This window comes from Hypanus sabinus, unplaced genomic scaffold (genome assembly GCF_030144855.1).
Source record: "Hypanus sabinus isolate sHypSab1 unplaced genomic scaffold, sHypSab1.hap1 scaffold_126, whole genome shotgun sequence".
NCBI classification, from domain to species: Eukaryota; Metazoa; Chordata; class Chondrichthyes; order Myliobatiformes; family Dasyatidae; genus Hypanus; species Hypanus sabinus.
Genome location: NW_026779325.1, coordinates 115,590 through 131,209, shown reverse-complemented (window position 1 = coordinate 131,209; position 15,620 = coordinate 115,590). Strand labels below are relative to the sequence as shown.

General features: G+C 48.3%; 2 protein-coding genes across 8 annotated transcripts in view; one reads left to right on the top strand and one right to left on the bottom strand.

Annotated features, from left to right (window-relative positions):
* The window catches only part of LOC132386700 (zinc finger protein 850-like), a 56,262-nt gene extending 42,257 nt beyond the window's left edge, over positions 1–14,005 (top strand). Inside the window, exons 1-2 of one of the 2 annotated variants that reach the window (XR_009509635.1) lie at positions 8,494–8,636; positions 10,603–14,005. The gene's annotated coding sequence lies outside the window, so the exon portion shown is untranslated. Of the gene's footprint in view, positions 1–8,493; positions 8,637–10,602 lie in introns of those variants that run through there. The other variant, XM_059959058.1, reaches the window with a different exon arrangement.
* Positions 6,712–15,620, bottom strand: part of LOC132386695 (zinc finger protein 229-like) — a 29,031-nt gene continuing 20,122 nt past the window's right edge. For all 6 annotated transcript variants that reach the window (XM_059959051.1, XM_059959047.1, XM_059959052.1 and 3 more), the window contains exon 3: positions 6,712–8,482. In XM_059959051.1, coding sequence (XP_059815034.1) covers positions 6,721–8,094 — 1,374 coding nt within the window. In that variant the 5' untranslated portion in view covers positions 8,095–8,482 and the 3' untranslated portion in view covers positions 6,712–6,720. The remainder of the gene's footprint in view (positions 8,483–15,620) is intronic.

Below are 15,620 nucleotides of genomic sequence, written 5' to 3'. Positions count from 1 at the left end.
CGGTTAATGGACGCGGTGGGACGGGACCTGGACTTCGCGTTCATCTATTTGGATGACATCCTCATAGCCAGCGGCAGTCGTCAGGAGCATCTGTCCCACCTCCGTCAACTCTGCGCCCGACTGAGTGAGTACGGTCTTACAATCAACCCTGCCAAATGCCAGTTCGGACGATACCATTGACTTCCTGGGCCACAGGATTACTAAAGACGGGGCAACCCCTCTGCCCGCTAAGGTAGATGCGGTCCGCCACTTCCCCCGACCCACCACGATCAAAGGCCTTCAGGAATTCGTAGGTATGGTCAATTTCTACCGCCGCTTCCTCCCTTCAGCTGCCCGGATCATGCGCCCCCTGTTCGCCCTGATGTCGGGTCCGAGCAAGGACATTACCTGGGACGAGGAGTCCGCCGCCGCTTTCGTTCAAACGAAGGAAGCTTTGGCTGACGCCGCAATGCTAGTACATCCCAGAATGGACACCCCTACCGCCCTCACAGTGGACGCATCAAACACGGCAGTCGGTGGGGTGCTGGAGCAGCTCATCGCAGGTCGCTGGCAACCCCTGGCGTTTTTCAGCAAACACCTGCGGCCACCCGAGCTCAAGTACAGTGCTTTTGACCGGGAACTGTTGGCGCTCTACCTGGCAATCCGGCATTTCAGGTACTTCCTAGAAGGTCGGCCCTTCACCGCGTTCACGGACCACAAACCGCTTACCTTTGCGTTTACGAAAGCATCCGACCCCTGGTCATCCCGCCAGCAACGCCACCTGTCCTACATCTCTGAATACACAACGGATGTCCGGCACGTCTCGGGTAAGGACAATGTCGTGGCGGATGCGCTCTCTCGCCCTACCGTTCATGCCCTTTCCCAAGGGGTAGACTTTGAGGCACTGGCAGAGGCACAGCAGGTAGATGAGGAGATTCCGAGTTACAGGACTGCAGTCTCTGGTTTGCAGCTCCAGGACCTCCCCGTGGGCCCAGGTGAGAGGACCCTACTCTGTGACGTCGCCACCAGCCAGCCCCGTCCGGTCGTCCCCGCAGCCTGGCGGCGACGTGTTTTCGACTCCATTCATAACTTGGCGCATCCCTCCATCCGGACAACTGTCCGGATGGTTTCCAGCAGGTTCGTTTGGCACGGACTCCGCAAACAGGTCAGTGAATGGGCCAGGACGTGCATGCACTGCCAGACGGCCAAGGTTCAGCGGCACACCAAAGCCCCACCGCAGCAGTTCCATCCCGCCCACCGGCGTTTCGACCACATTCATGTGGATATCGTGGGCCCCCTGCCAGTGTCGCGCGGAGCGCGTTACCTCCTGACTATCGTGGACCGGTTCACAAGATGGCCAGAGGCGGTCCCGCTCACCGACACCACCTCCGAATCTTGCGCCCGAGCCCTGATCGCCACCTGGATATCCCGCTTTGGTGTACCAGCCCACATTACCTCCGACAGAGGCGCCCAGTTCACCTCCAGCCTGTGGTCAGCTATGGCCAGCCTTTTGGGGACTCAGCTGCACCACACCACTGCCTACCACCCACAGTCGAACGGGCTAGTGGAGCGTTTCCACCGTCACCTGAAGTCGGCCCTCATGGCCCGCCTGCGAGGAGCCAACTGGGCGGACGAGCTTCCCTGGGTCCTTCTCGGCATCCGCACAGCGCCCAAGGACGACCTGCACGCCTCGTCGGCCGAGTTGGTATACGGCGCGCCCCTGGCCGTCCCCGGGGAGTTCCTACCAGCCCCGAGGGGGCAAGAGGAAGAACCCGCTGCAGTCCTGGGCAGACTTCGCGAGAAGCTCGGTAACCTGGCCCCCATACCCACTTCACAGCATGGGCGGCACCCGACCTGCGTACCCAAAGACCTACGGAACTGTAAGTTTGTGTTTGTACAAAGGGGCGGGCATCGGCCACCGCTGCAGCGGCCATACGAGGGGCCGTTTACGGTGCTCCGGAACAACGGGTCCACGTTCGTGCTGGACGTTGGGGGGAAGGAGGAGGTTTTCACGGTGGACCGCCTCAAGCCGGCCCATGTGGACCTGGCGCAACCGGCCGAGTTTCCGGCGCCTCGGCGCAGAGGCCGACCTCCCAAGCAGGTTCTGGCCCAGGCTGTGGACATTGGGGGGTGTATCGCCGGTTCTGGGGGGGGGGGGGGGGTTATGTGGCGGCTCATTTCCTAGCGTATGCGAACCGACTCACAATTAGATAGCCTACGGGGGTTTGCGAGCACAGAGCTTTGGAGCCTCTTCGCCATGGGGGGCCGGTTGACAGAGGCTTAAAAGTGAGGCTGAAGTTTTCGAATAAAGTTTTTTCCTTCGACTGCAGTTACCGACTCCGTGTCGTAATTTTAGCGCTGCTTGTAGCACACCGCTACAGGCTCTCCTGTGATAACCATTTCCTAGTAACAGTCTTTTTACCAGCTGCCAACAATATATTCATTAAATATTTATCTTTTTTCAACCATTCTTGAGGTATACATCCAAAATATATGGTCTTACTCCCCAAGGGTATTTCACATCTAACGATGCCATGTAGGGCATTGTGTATCCCCCTCCAATAGCTTTTGATAACAGGGCAGTCACAAAAAATATAATAATGATTTGCATTTCGATTTCCACAGTTTCTCCAGCAAACAGTGATGTTACTATCATAATGGGATTTCTGGGAGGGTGTAATGAAATATCTTATCAAGTTTTTCCATCCGAACTCCCTCCATTTCTGAGAACTGGTACACTTCCATTGATACCTCCATATTATTGTCCATTCTTCCTCAGATATAATTATCCCTCCTTCCTTCTCCCATTTTGTTTTAATGTTTGAAGTCAAATATGTTTTAAGATTTGACAAACTCTTATGCATGCTTGTGATAATTCTACTACCGTTATCTGAATTATATGCTTTTCTAAATAGCTCTATCATGCATGTGCTTGCCTTGGATACAATTTTAAGCATCCTATTAACATACTGTCGCATCTATAAATACTGATAAAAATCTTGTTTTTCTAAATGTTTCTCTTTCAGCATTTCAAAGCTGAACAGTATTCCTTCTTTCATTATGTTGCAAAGAACTGTTATTCCTTTAGCTGTCCAGTCCTTAAATCTAGCATCCAATTTATTTGGTGTAAAATCTGAGTTATATGCACACCATTGAAGAATTGCAGTATCTCCCTCGAGATTATATTCTTTTATAATAGTTTTCCATATTGAGTCTATTTCACCCATGGATTATCAATAGTATTTATGTACCTTTGCAAGTTATTATCAGCCAAAACTGCTTGTATGGGGATGGGAAGTACCCGCTCCTCAATGTTTTTCCTTTGTGCGTCATACGATGGGTTGCTCCAGCATATCACAGCTCTCAACTGTGCTGCAAAATAATAACCTCGAAGAGAAGTTAGGCCGCATCCACCCTTTTCCTTTGCTAATTGCAAAGTTTTGAGATGAACTATAGGCCTTTTACCTTGCCAAATATACCTTGATAACATCTTGTTCCATTCATTGAATTGATTTTGATTAATCTCTATTGGTAGGGTCTGAAAGAGCTATATCAGTCTGGGCAGTGTATTCATTATAATAGACTCACTCCTTGAACTGAAACTTAAAGAAAGGAATCAGGTTCCATCTTGCTATATATTCCTTAATGTTCTTTTTATATAAAGGCTGATAATTACATTCTGATAATGTTGCCTAATCTTTTAGCATAATGATGCCCAAATATTTGAAAGACTCTGTTTGCCATGCCCGGGGTTATCTACTTTCAATTTCTCTTGCTGGGCTGTAGTAATATGAAAGTAATTGGGTTTTATCTATGTTGATAATGTATCCTGATAATTGACCATATTGTTCAAAGGATTGCATCAATCAGGTAAAGAGTATGTTGGTTGCCTTAGATAGATCAAAATGTCATCCACGTAACAAGCCAATTTATGCTCTGCCCCTTTACTAGTAATTCCCCACTTTGTCTCATGTATTGAGCTAATGGTTCCAGATATAATGCGAAGAGTAGTGCTGACCATGCAAAACCCTGTCTTGTGCCCCTTTCTAGGGTAAGACTATTTGATTAAATATCCATTGATTTTAATCCAGCGGTAGGGTTGTCATATAGTGCCTGTATAGTTTTAATAATTGTTATGGAAACCAAATCTATGTAAAACTCTGTAAAGAAAATTCTAATTAACCGAATCAAATGCCTTTTCAGCGTCCACGCTTATCACTATTGCTTTGATTTTATTTTTTTGTATATATGATCCATAATGTGAAGTATCCTTCGTATATTGTGCAAACACGAGGAAATCTGCAGATGCTGGAAATTCAAACACACACACAATGCTGGTGGAACACAGCAGGCCAGGCAGCATCTTTTGGGAGGAGCACTGTCAACGTCTCTGGCCGAGACCATTCGTCAGAACTAACAGAAAGGAAAGATACTAAGAGATTTGAAAGTAGGTGGGGGAGGGGGAAATGCGAAATGATAGGAGAGGACCGGAGCGGGTGGAGTGAAGCTGAAAGCTGGAAAGGTGATTGGCAAAAGTGATACAGAGCTGGAGAAGGGAAAGGATCATGGGACAGGAGGCCTAGGGAGAAAGAAAGGTGGAGGGGAGCACCAGAGGGAGATGGAGAACAAGTGGAGTGATGGGCAACTAAGCATGTCAGGGATGGGGTAAGAAGGGGAGGAGGGGCATTAACGGAAGTTAGAGAAGTCAATATTCATGCCTTTCTTTCTCCCTTATCACTATTGCTTTGATTTTTTTTTGTATATGAATTTGTATACAAGTTCCCTCTCTTCAGCAAGAGTCATTCCTTTACCGCCCGGCTGGCAGTTTCCACAACCCCCGCATTTTTGCTCGCATGCTGCGCCAATACTATCCCACTTCCGATTTCCATGCTCCATTTCCATAGCGGTTTTCTAGAACACAGAAGATGACATCTGCAGTTTTATAAGTTTTGAGGCGAAGGTCTCTTCTGACTTTGTCGTCAAGACTGTCCAGCAGTTGAATCTTTTTCACCTCTCTTGAACCGGTCAGCTCTCGCTGCCTCTGGATTGCTTCCCAGTCCTTTCTCCACCTGTGAAAATCACGTCTGCTGCCAGTAAACTTGGGAAGGGCCGTCGGTTTCAGTCTGATGGCTGGCGTGGGAAAATTGGAGGAAAAGCCCAATGCCGTCAGTGTTAGTCTTTCAGCATCCTCCTTTCTCCTTGCCTGTATGAAGTGGGCCTTCTTGGAAACCAGCTTGGGGACGTGGAGTTCGAGCCCCTTTAGGCGACTCTGAAGGTGCTTCCGATCCCCTGGCCGGTTCCATCGTTCCCACCTCCTTCGCTGTCTTTACCAGTCCTTGCAGGTGGGTAAGCATGAAGCCGTCCGCCTCCTGGTGGCCATCAGGTTGTACAGCAGTGACGTCTTCACATTCATCCTCTGCTGCTTGTAGTACTGTGAGCAACTCAACATTTCCAAAGTTGGTCCAAAGAGTCTCCCGGATCAACCTTCTGATTTCCTTCAGTTTCAACTCACACTCATTTGCCGTCTTTGCCAGGTCAGCTTTTTGCTGTTCAGTTAACACAGCTTCTTTCTCTGTGTTCAGCCCCACCTCCCATTCTGCAGTGAGTCCAGCCTCCACATCGTCATTGGCTTCCATGACTTTCTCGGCTTCTATTGTGAGTTTATTGAAACTCACTCTGAGCTCCTCTTCAGACATGTCTTCATAGGTCCTGGTAATGCTGCTGGCCAGACAAGAAAACAATCTTTTTGCTGTCATTCTCTCTAGCTTGAGTTGCTCAACTGATTTCCCAATAGCTTGATCAGACATGTTTGATTCCCTCTGCTGGGGAGAGTACAACTTTTTAGTGATGCTTTGATGTTGTTTTATCTGAACTTGATTTCCTTCCTATTTCAGGACTCCAGGTTATTGCTCTTGCTGTTCCAGCTCAAAGCTCCCAGATTTCTTTTTCCTGGTCAAACAGTGTTGTCAAGCAGTACTTTCACTGTCAAGTCGGAGTTCTTGCTCCCATGTGCAGCTTCCCCACCTGAAAGGGACAGAATACGCCTACCTGAAGGTTTTAACCGGATTCCACTCAATGACCAAACAACTTTCTTTCTTCTTCCTTTTTTATTTTTATTTTCGCAAGTGTGGCAGTTGGTAATTATTAGTCAGTAGTCATAAATAATCAGCGGTAAGTCAGTCATTAGTCTAGTCAAGGATAGTCATAAGGCAGTAGCAGTAGCATTAGCATTAGGATTAGGTGAAAAACTGGCTGCCTCTCAGACTTTGGAGACGATTTCGGACCTGCACCTCTGTTTCTCTACTGGACCGTTATGGTTCCAAACTGGGTGAACTCTCTCGAAGGTTCGCAAGCTCTTCTTAAGCCTCGCACCGGTTTCAAGAATTCCCTGCATGCGATGATCCCGGTGGCGGAGTTCACCCAAACGCAGTGACAGCAGTGCTCCTTTCCCTGAAACAGTCTCAACAATTATTTAAAGTTCGGCATCTTACCGCGGGTTGTGACGCTGCTCCTGGCTGCCGATGTGACGCTGCTCTCGGACTGCCACTGTGACGCTGCGGGGTCCGCCCAAATGTTCTGGGCAGAAACCGCCCTCAGGCAGTAGGTTCCGTCCTCTCTGCCAGTGAATTCTTGCTCTTCCTTGATACCTTCCTGAAACTCAAGTTTGACTTGACAATCATGCACATTTGGTGGAGATGGCCGAGAAAATCTCTGACCAAAGACTGAGCAGGTGATCAGCCTCTACCCAGTGTGAACTCGCTGGTGTCTCAGTAGATTAGATGACAGCGTGAATCCCTTCCCACAGTCTGAGCAGGTGAACGGCTTCTCCCCAGTGTGAATTCGTTGGTGACTGTGTAGGCTTGATGACTGTGTGAATCCCTTCCCACATTCTGAACAGGTGAATGGCCTCTCCCCAGTGTGAACTCGTTGGTGACTGTGTAGGCTTGATAACTGTGTGAATCCCTTCCCACAGACTGAGCAGGTGAATGGCTTCTCTCCAGTGTGAACTCGTTGGTGACTGTGTAGGCTGGATAACTGTGTGAATCCCCTCCCACATTCTGAACAGGTGAATGGCTTCTCCCCAGTGTGAACTCGTTGGTGACTGTGTAGGCTGGATAACTGTGTGAATCCCCTCCCACATTCTGAACAGGTGAATGGCTTCTCCCCAGTGTGAATTCGTTGGTGACGGTGTAGGGCGGATGAATCACTGAATCCGTTCCCACAGACTGAGCAGGTGAATGGCTTCTCCCCAGTGTGAACTCGTTGGTGACTGTGTAGGGTGGATAACTGAGTGAATCCCTTCCCACAGTTTGAGCAGGTGAATGGCCTCTCCCCAGTGTGAACTCGCTGGTGATTTTGTAGATCAGATAATTGAATGAATCCCTTCCCACAGTTCGAGCAGGTGAATGGCTTCTCCCCAGTGTGAACTCGCAGATGTCTCTGTAGGTGGGATGAATTACTGAATCCCTTCCCACATTCTGAGCAGGTGAAAGGCCTGTCCCCAGTGTGAACTTTCTGGTGTCCCAGTAGTTGGGATAACCGAGGGAATCCCTTCCCACAATATGAGCAGTTCAATGGCCACTCCCCAGTGTGAACTGACTGGTGTCTCAGGAGGTGAGATGACTGAGCAAATCCCATCCCACATTCTGAGCAGATGAATGGCCTCTCTCCAGTGTGAACTCGCTGGTGACTCTGTAGGTTGTATAACTGAGTAAATCTCTTCCCACAATCTGAGCAGGTGAATGGCCTCTTCCCAGTGTGAACTCGCTGGTGTCTCAGTAGGTGAGATGACTGAGTAAATCCCATCCCACAGTCTGAGCAGGTGAACGGCCTCTCTCCAGTGTGAACTCGCTGATGTACCTTCAGTGCAGATAACTGACTGCATCCCTTCCCACAGTCTGAGCAGGTGAATGGCCTCTCTCCAGTGTGAACACGTCGGTGCGCCAGCAGGTCAGATGATCGAGTGAATCTCTTCCCACAGTCTGAGCAGGTGAACGGCCTCTCCCCAGTGTGAACTGACTGGTGTCTCAGTAGGTGAGCTGACAACGTGAATCCCTTCCCACAGTCCGAGCAGGTGAACGGCCGTTCCTCAGTGTGAACGCGCTGGTGAGCCATTAGATCAGATGACCGAGTGAATCCTTCCGCACAAATTCAGCAGATGACCAGCCTCTGCCCAGTGTGAACTGACTGGTGTGTCCACAGGTGGGAAGACCAACTGAATCCCTTCCCACACACAGAATAGATGAATGGCCTTGCCCAGTGTGAACCTTCAGTTGAGATGACCGAGTGAATCCATTCCCACTGTCTGAGCAGGAGAACGGTTCTCCCCTGTGTAAAATGACAGACGTGTCAGTTGGTCAGATGACCGAGCGAATCCCTCCGCACAGTCTGAACAGGAAGGATGGCTGATTGAATCCCTTGCTCCTTAAATATCTAGACAGCGACAGCACAACTGGTGTGTTGCGTTTGAATTCACATAGACAAATTCCTTGTCGATTTTAACCTGCAAAAAGATTTAAAAATCCATCAGTCGGTGAAGGACAACATTTGAGATGAGATCACTTGAGTTGCCAAGGTGTGATCCGACATCACACTGTTACAGTGAAGCTCAACACAAGTTGGAGAGAGAAATCACCTTCTAACTGGGCACAGTGCTGGTATCTGGAACGACCATCAAACTCTCTGATGCTCTATAAGAATGGGGCACTTATGCCATCTCCAATCTGTGACTTGGCTCTGTTTGACTCTGTCCTATTGAATTAGTCCCTCTTCCCACTGAGCTGAAAGGGTGTCTGGCCCCACGGTAACTAAACCCTCTCACGTAAATAGCCTTTGTTGACGTGCAGCTGGGGTTTCCCTTTATGTAATGTTAATATAAAGTTCCACAGTTTCAATGCCATGTCATTGCCATGTCCTGTCCTGGCTGGTGGCATAGTGGCATCAGTGCCAGACTTCGGGACGAAAGGTCCCGAGTTCGAATCCGGCCGGCTCCCCTGCACGCTTTCCATCCGTGCTGACTTACGAGCTGGTGATCTCTTTGGAAACTCACCTGGCAGAAGTTTCCCCTCATGGTCCCCTGAATGTTTCACCTTTCACCCTTAACCCATGGCCTCTGGTTATCGTCACACCCCACCTCAGTGGTAAAAGCCAGCTTGCTTTTACCCTATCTCTAACCCTCATAATTGTAGTATACCTCCATCAAATCTCCCCTCAATCTTCCACATTCCAAGGAATAAAGTCCTGACCTGTTCAATCTCTCCTTATAACACAAGTCCTCCAGATCTGGCAACATCCTTGTGAATTTTCTCCAAACGCTTTCAAAGTCTTTACATCTTTCCTGTAGGTTGGTGACCAAAACTGCACACAATACTCCAAATTAGGCCTCACCAATGTCTTGTACAAAGTCAACATAACATATAATTCAGTACTTCGGATTATGAAGGCGAATGTGCCAAAATCTTTCTTTCCGTCCCTATCGAAATGTGTCAAAAGTTTTAGTGAAATTTCGACCTGTATTCCCAGATCCCATTCTTCAACAACACTCCTCCATGTCTGACCAGTCACTGCGTAACACCCACCCTGGTAGGTCCTACCAACATGCAACACCTCGCATTTGTCTGCATTGAATTCCATTTTCCATTTCTCAAGCCATATTTCCACCTGGTCCAGATCGCACTGCAAGCCATGATAGTCTTCTCACAGTCCGCTGAATCCCCAGTCTCAGTTTCATCCACAAATTTGCTGATCCCAAACCATCTGATCATCCAGATTACTGATATAGATGACAAACAATAACAGATCCAGCACTGATCCCTGTGGCAACCACTAGACACAGGTTCCAGTCAGAGAGGCAACCATCTGCTACCAAACTCTGGCTTCTCCCAAAGACAGTGTCTCATCCAATTTACTGTCTCATCTTGAATGCTGAGTGACTGAACCTTCTTGACAAACCTCCCATATGAGACTTTGTCAAGTGCCTTGCTAAAGTCCATGTAGACAACATCCACTGCCTTGCCTTCATCCACTTCCCTGATAACTTCCTCGAGAGACTCTGTAAGACTGGTTAGACATCACCTACCATGCAAAAAGCCATGCTGTCTATCCTTAATCAGTCCACATCGACCCAAATACTTATATATCCAGTTTCTGCACTTATGTTCTAATAACTTTCCCACAACTGATGTCAAGCTCAATAACGTAACATTTTCTCGTTTCTCCTTACAGCCCCTCTCGAACAGTGGAACAACATTGTCTGTCCTCCAATCCTCCAGTACCTCACCTGGCACTAAGGATTATTTCAATATCTCTGCTTGGACCCTGACAATTTCTGCACTTGTCTTCCGCAGGGTCCTTGGGAACAACTTGTCAGGTCCTGGGGATTTATCCATGCTAATTTGCCTTAAGGCAGCAAAACCTCCACCTCTCTAATCTGTCCAGGGTCTCTGAAGTTGATGCTGCTTTGCCTCACCTTTGTCGACTCTGTGTCCATCTCCTGAGTAAATAAGGATGTAAAACTACTATTTAAAACCTCCCCCATCTATTTTGTCTCCCATACAGATTACCATTCTGATCGTCCAGAGTGGGCATGTTTCTGTTCTGACCTTCTCCATGTTTCTGTGACAGAGAAGCTGGCCAAACCTGACTGGAAGGGGAATCTGGTAGGAATGACGATGGAGCAGCAATGGCTGGAGTTTCTGGGAGCAACTCGGGAGCTGAGTGATAGACACATCCCAAAGAAGTGGAAGCATTGGAAAGGCAGGAGGACACAACTGTGGCTGAACTGAGAAGCCTAAGCCAACATAAAAGCCAAAGAGAGGGCAAATAATAGAGCAAAAAACATTGGGAAGCTTTTAGAAACCAACAGAAGGCAACTAAAGCAAGTCAGATGAGCTCAGGGTGTGGAAGTATGATATTGTAGTCATTAATGCATCTTGGTAGCACCCAACAGCCTGAGGAATTTAGAGGAACAAAATATCCGGGGCCACCATATCTCTTGAAAACCAAGGTTCCCTGCACCAGTTACCTTTCAACTTTTATTTTGGTAGGCACATACAAACTCTGCACCCTCAAAATTTCACTTCTGAAGAACCCCCACTTACCAAGTACTCCTTTGCAGAAAACAGCCTGTCCCAGTCCACACTTTTCAAATCCTTGCAAATACCATAAACATTGATGTTGCTCCAATTTAGAATCTCAAGAGAGGTCCAGACCTCTGTTTTTCCGTACTTACTTGGAATCTCATGGCATTATGATCACTAGACACAAAGTGTTCCCATTCACTAATTTCTGTCACCAGCCCTGGATCAGTTCCCAACAGCTTATTGTACACTTCTACGCCGGATGTTTTACGTACTGATTAAGGAGCATTTGACAAACTCTACCCCATCTAGTCCTTTTACAGTATGGGAGTCCCAGTCAATATATGGAAAGTTAAAATCACTTACTATATCAACTATTGTTTCTTGGTATAGTCTGTGAACTCTCTAAAAATTTGTTCCTCTAGATCCCTCAGACTGTTGGGTGCAACCAATTCCCAGTAATGCCCACGATATCACAATTCCATGCCCTGGGCTCATCTGGCTTTCCTGCGATGCTTCTTGCATCATGATTTCCACAGCTCCATGCATTCATCGCACCAGGCTGAAGCATTTGATTACTGACTCTATCTGAGCTCTGAACAACATCTGTCTGGTGTCAAGAAAGCAACCTGTCCCTCAATGTCAGGAAAACATCTGACGCTGAATTTTGTGGTGAGGATGCAGGAAAGGTTTTCTTCTGATGACTCTCCATGCAGGTCATATTTGTGCAGGTGTCACTGCACAGTAGAACAGTGCACCACCACTCCAGAGTCTGCTAAATCTTCCTGAATGTTTTTTACAGTCAAACAGGGGTTTTGATTTGCCTTTCTAGCAATCCTACGAGTAGTTCTCCCAAAAAGTTTTCTTGGTCTTCCAGACATCAACTTGACCTCCACCATTCCTGTTAAATGCCAGTTCTTACTTACATTATGTTCTGAGGAAACGGCTACCTGAAAATGCTTTGCTATCTTCTTAGAGCCTTCTCCTGCTTTGTGGGCATCATTTATTTTAACTTTCAGAGTGCTCAGCGGCTGCTTAGAAGAGCCCCTGGCTGCTGATTGTTGGGACAAGGTTGGAGGAGTCAGGGTATTTATAAGGCTTTGCAATTTGTACAGCCTGGCCTGTCCTAATGATGATTGCAAACAAGCCATAGCCCTAACAAGCTAATTCAGATCTGAGACCTCGGTAAAATTTAACTGAGAGCTCAAATCTCTTGGGGTGCCCGAACTTTTCCATGGTGCTCCTTTCCCTTTTTTCTCCCACTCTAAAATTGTACAAAACAGAAATAATACACTAAACTCCTGATGAAGGGTTTCGGCCCGAAACGTTGTCACTACCTCCTCCCATAGATGCTGTCAGGCCTGCTGAGTTCTGCCAGCATTTTGTGTTTTTAATAATACACTCATCTTGCTTAAAATGTTGAATGTTTTGTCTTTAATTTTCTGACTTTTGGAGACCAGTTCACCTTCTGCTCACTTAACTATTCACAGTAACAGGAAGTTTGACCACTGGTGCCCAGCCGTTTGCATACCACTGTATGGGATGGGGTGGAGAGTGCGGGGTGTGACGGGAGAAAGGGGGAGGAGAAGGAGGACTGACAGGGAGCGAAGAGGGAGAACGCGTGGGGTGAGTGGTAGATTTAGACGATGAGAAAGAGGGGAAGACAATGTGGGATACGGGAGACAGCAGGGAGTGTTTGAGAGAGGGGAGAGGGTGGGATGTAGGGAGAGAGAGAGAGAGGTTGAGAGCTGGAAATGGAGGTGGTTACAGAGTGGCGGAGGTGAGTGAGTGAGAGACAAGTTTGATTGAGGTGCGTGAGAGAGGAGGAGATGGAGAGGGGAAGACAGAGGGTAACTGAGATTGAGAGTGGGATGGCGGGTGATAGGGGTAGGGACAGGGATTGTGGAATGGGAGAGAGAATGGAACAGTAAGAGAAATAGATGGAGAGATGGAGAGAAAGAGGGAGAGAGTGAGAGAAATGAAAAGAGTCATGACAGAGTGAGGAGATGAAGAGAAACAAGAGAGAGGAGTATGATTTATTACTTGAGGGGTAGAGAGAGTGGCAAAAAAGGAGAGCGCGAGGAAAGGGGTGAAAGAGTGGGAGACTGGTCAAGTAGCAGTGCAACAGGGATAGGGAAAGAAGCGGGAGGGAGAGAGGCGGTGAGGAAGCAAGGATGATTGAGGGGGCGATGATAAGGAAGGGGTGAGGGAGAGAGGGAGCAAGAAGGAAGGGCTGGAGTAGAGGGCCCTATGAGGAAGAGGAACTGTGAGGAGGGTGTGGTGAGGGAAATGGGGTAAGTAGCTAGGGGTGAGTGAGAAAGGCAAGGAGATTGGTGTGTATGATCTGAATTGTTAGATGAACTATTTACTCAGTCCCCAGTTGCAGGGTCATTAATCACGTATGTTCACAAGTCACGGAACAAATCCACCATGCGATTACGGTTCCATGCTGGGAATTATGAGTGTGAGGGCAGCTTGCTGTTCTCGGTGTCGGATGTGGGAGGTCCTGGAGTCTCCTAGCCTCCCGGACGTTCAGATTTGCGCCTGGTGTGTCGAGCTGCAGTTCCTCAGGGTCTGTGCCAGGGAACTGGAGCTGCAGCTCGATGACCTTCGTCTGGTCAGGGAGAGTGAGGAGGTGATAGAGAGGAGTTACAGGCAGGTGGTCACACCGGGGCCACGGGAGGCAGACAGGTGGGTCATGGTTAGGAGGGGGAAGGGGAAGAGTCAGGTACTAGAGAGTACCCCAGTGGCTGTACCCCTTGACAATTAAGTACTCCTGTTTGAATACTGTTGCGGGGGTTGGGGGGGGTGAACAGCCTACCTGGGGGAAGCAACTGTGGCCGTGCCTCTGGCACAGAGTCCAGCCCTGTGGCTCAGAAGGGGAGGGAAAGGAAGAGGAAGGCAGTAGTAATAGGGGACTCGATAGTTAGGGAGTCAGACAAGCGATTCTGTGGACGCAGTCAGGAGATCTGGATGGTAGTTTGCCTCCCTGGTGCCAGGGTCCGGGATACTTCTGATCGCGTCCAAGATATCCTGAAGTGGGAGGGTGAGGAGCCAGAGGTTGTGGTACATATAGGTACCAATGACATAGGTAGGAAAAGGGAAGAGGTCCTGAAAGGAAAATATAGGGATCTTGGAAGGGAGTTGAGAAGAAGGTCTGCAAAGGTAGTAATCTCGGGAATACTGCTTGTGCCACACGGCAGTGACAGTAGCAATGGAATGAGGTGGAGGATAAATGCGTGGCTGAGAGATTGGAGCAGGGGGCAGGGATTCAAGATTCTGGATCATTCCAACCTCTTTTGGAGCAGGTGTGACCTGTACAAAAAGGACGGGTTGCACTTGAAACCTAGTGGGACCAATATCCTGGCGGGGAGATCTGTGGAGGCTACTGGGGAGACTTTAAACTAGGATGATTGTGGGGGGAGTGGGAATCAAACTGAAGAGACTGGGAGAGAGGAGGTTAGTTCACAAATAGAGAAAGCTTGAAGACAGTGTGAGGAAATCTAGGAATAATGGTGCATATTTCCCTGAAGGTGGAATCTCATTTGGATAGGGTGGTGAAGAAAGCTTTTGGTATGCTGACCTTTATAAATCAGAGCATTGAGTACAGAAGTTGGGATGTAATGTTAAAATTGTACAAGGCATTGGTGAGGCCAGAATTGGAGCATTGTATACAGTTCTGGTCACCAAATTATACATAAGATGTCAACAGAGAACAGAGATTTACTAGAATGTTACCTGGGTTTCAGCACCTAAGTTACAGAGAAAGGTTGAACAAGTTAGGTCTTTATTCTTTGGAGCGTAGAAGGTTGAGGGGGAACTTGATAGAGGTATTTAAAATTATGAGGGGGATAGATAAAGTTGACGTAGATAGGCTTTTTCCATTGAGTGCAGGGGAGATTCAAACAAGAGGACATGAGTTGAGAGTTAAGGGGCAAAAGTTTAGGGGTAACATGAGGGGTAACTTCTTTACTCAGAGAGTGGTAACTGTGTGGAACGAGCTTCCAGTGGAAGTGGTAGAGACAGGTTCGATTTTGACATTTTAAAAAAATTGGATAGGTATACGGACAGGAAAGGTATGGAGGGTTATGGGCTGAGTGCGGGTTGGTGTGACTGGGTGAGAGTAAGCATTCGGCACGGACTAAAAGGGCCAAGATGGCCTGTTCCTGTGCTGTAATCGTTATGTGGTTTTACTGCGTACGATTCTGGTCTCCATATCCGACAGCGGGGAGTTTTAACACATACGGGGACCAACTGCAGCTCAACCCCAGCTGATGCGGGTGTTTCTACTGTTCAGGTGACGGTGAGGAAGGTGTTAATCTCAGGTTTGTGTAAATCCAGGGCCGGTTGCAGTGAGAAAGGGCTGAGACCGAGCCGGACAGCAGGAGGCTCCGGGCTCTCCAGTCTTGCATCCCTGGTTTTAGTTTTGCACTGTGTCGAGATCGCGGTATCAGTTTGCTCTGGTTTCCCAAGCTGGGAGGGTGGACGTGGGTGAAGGGGGCCTGTCTATGTGTCGGTGTGGGATGAATGGTCAGAAGGGTCTGGGGCCACTGGCGGGACGGA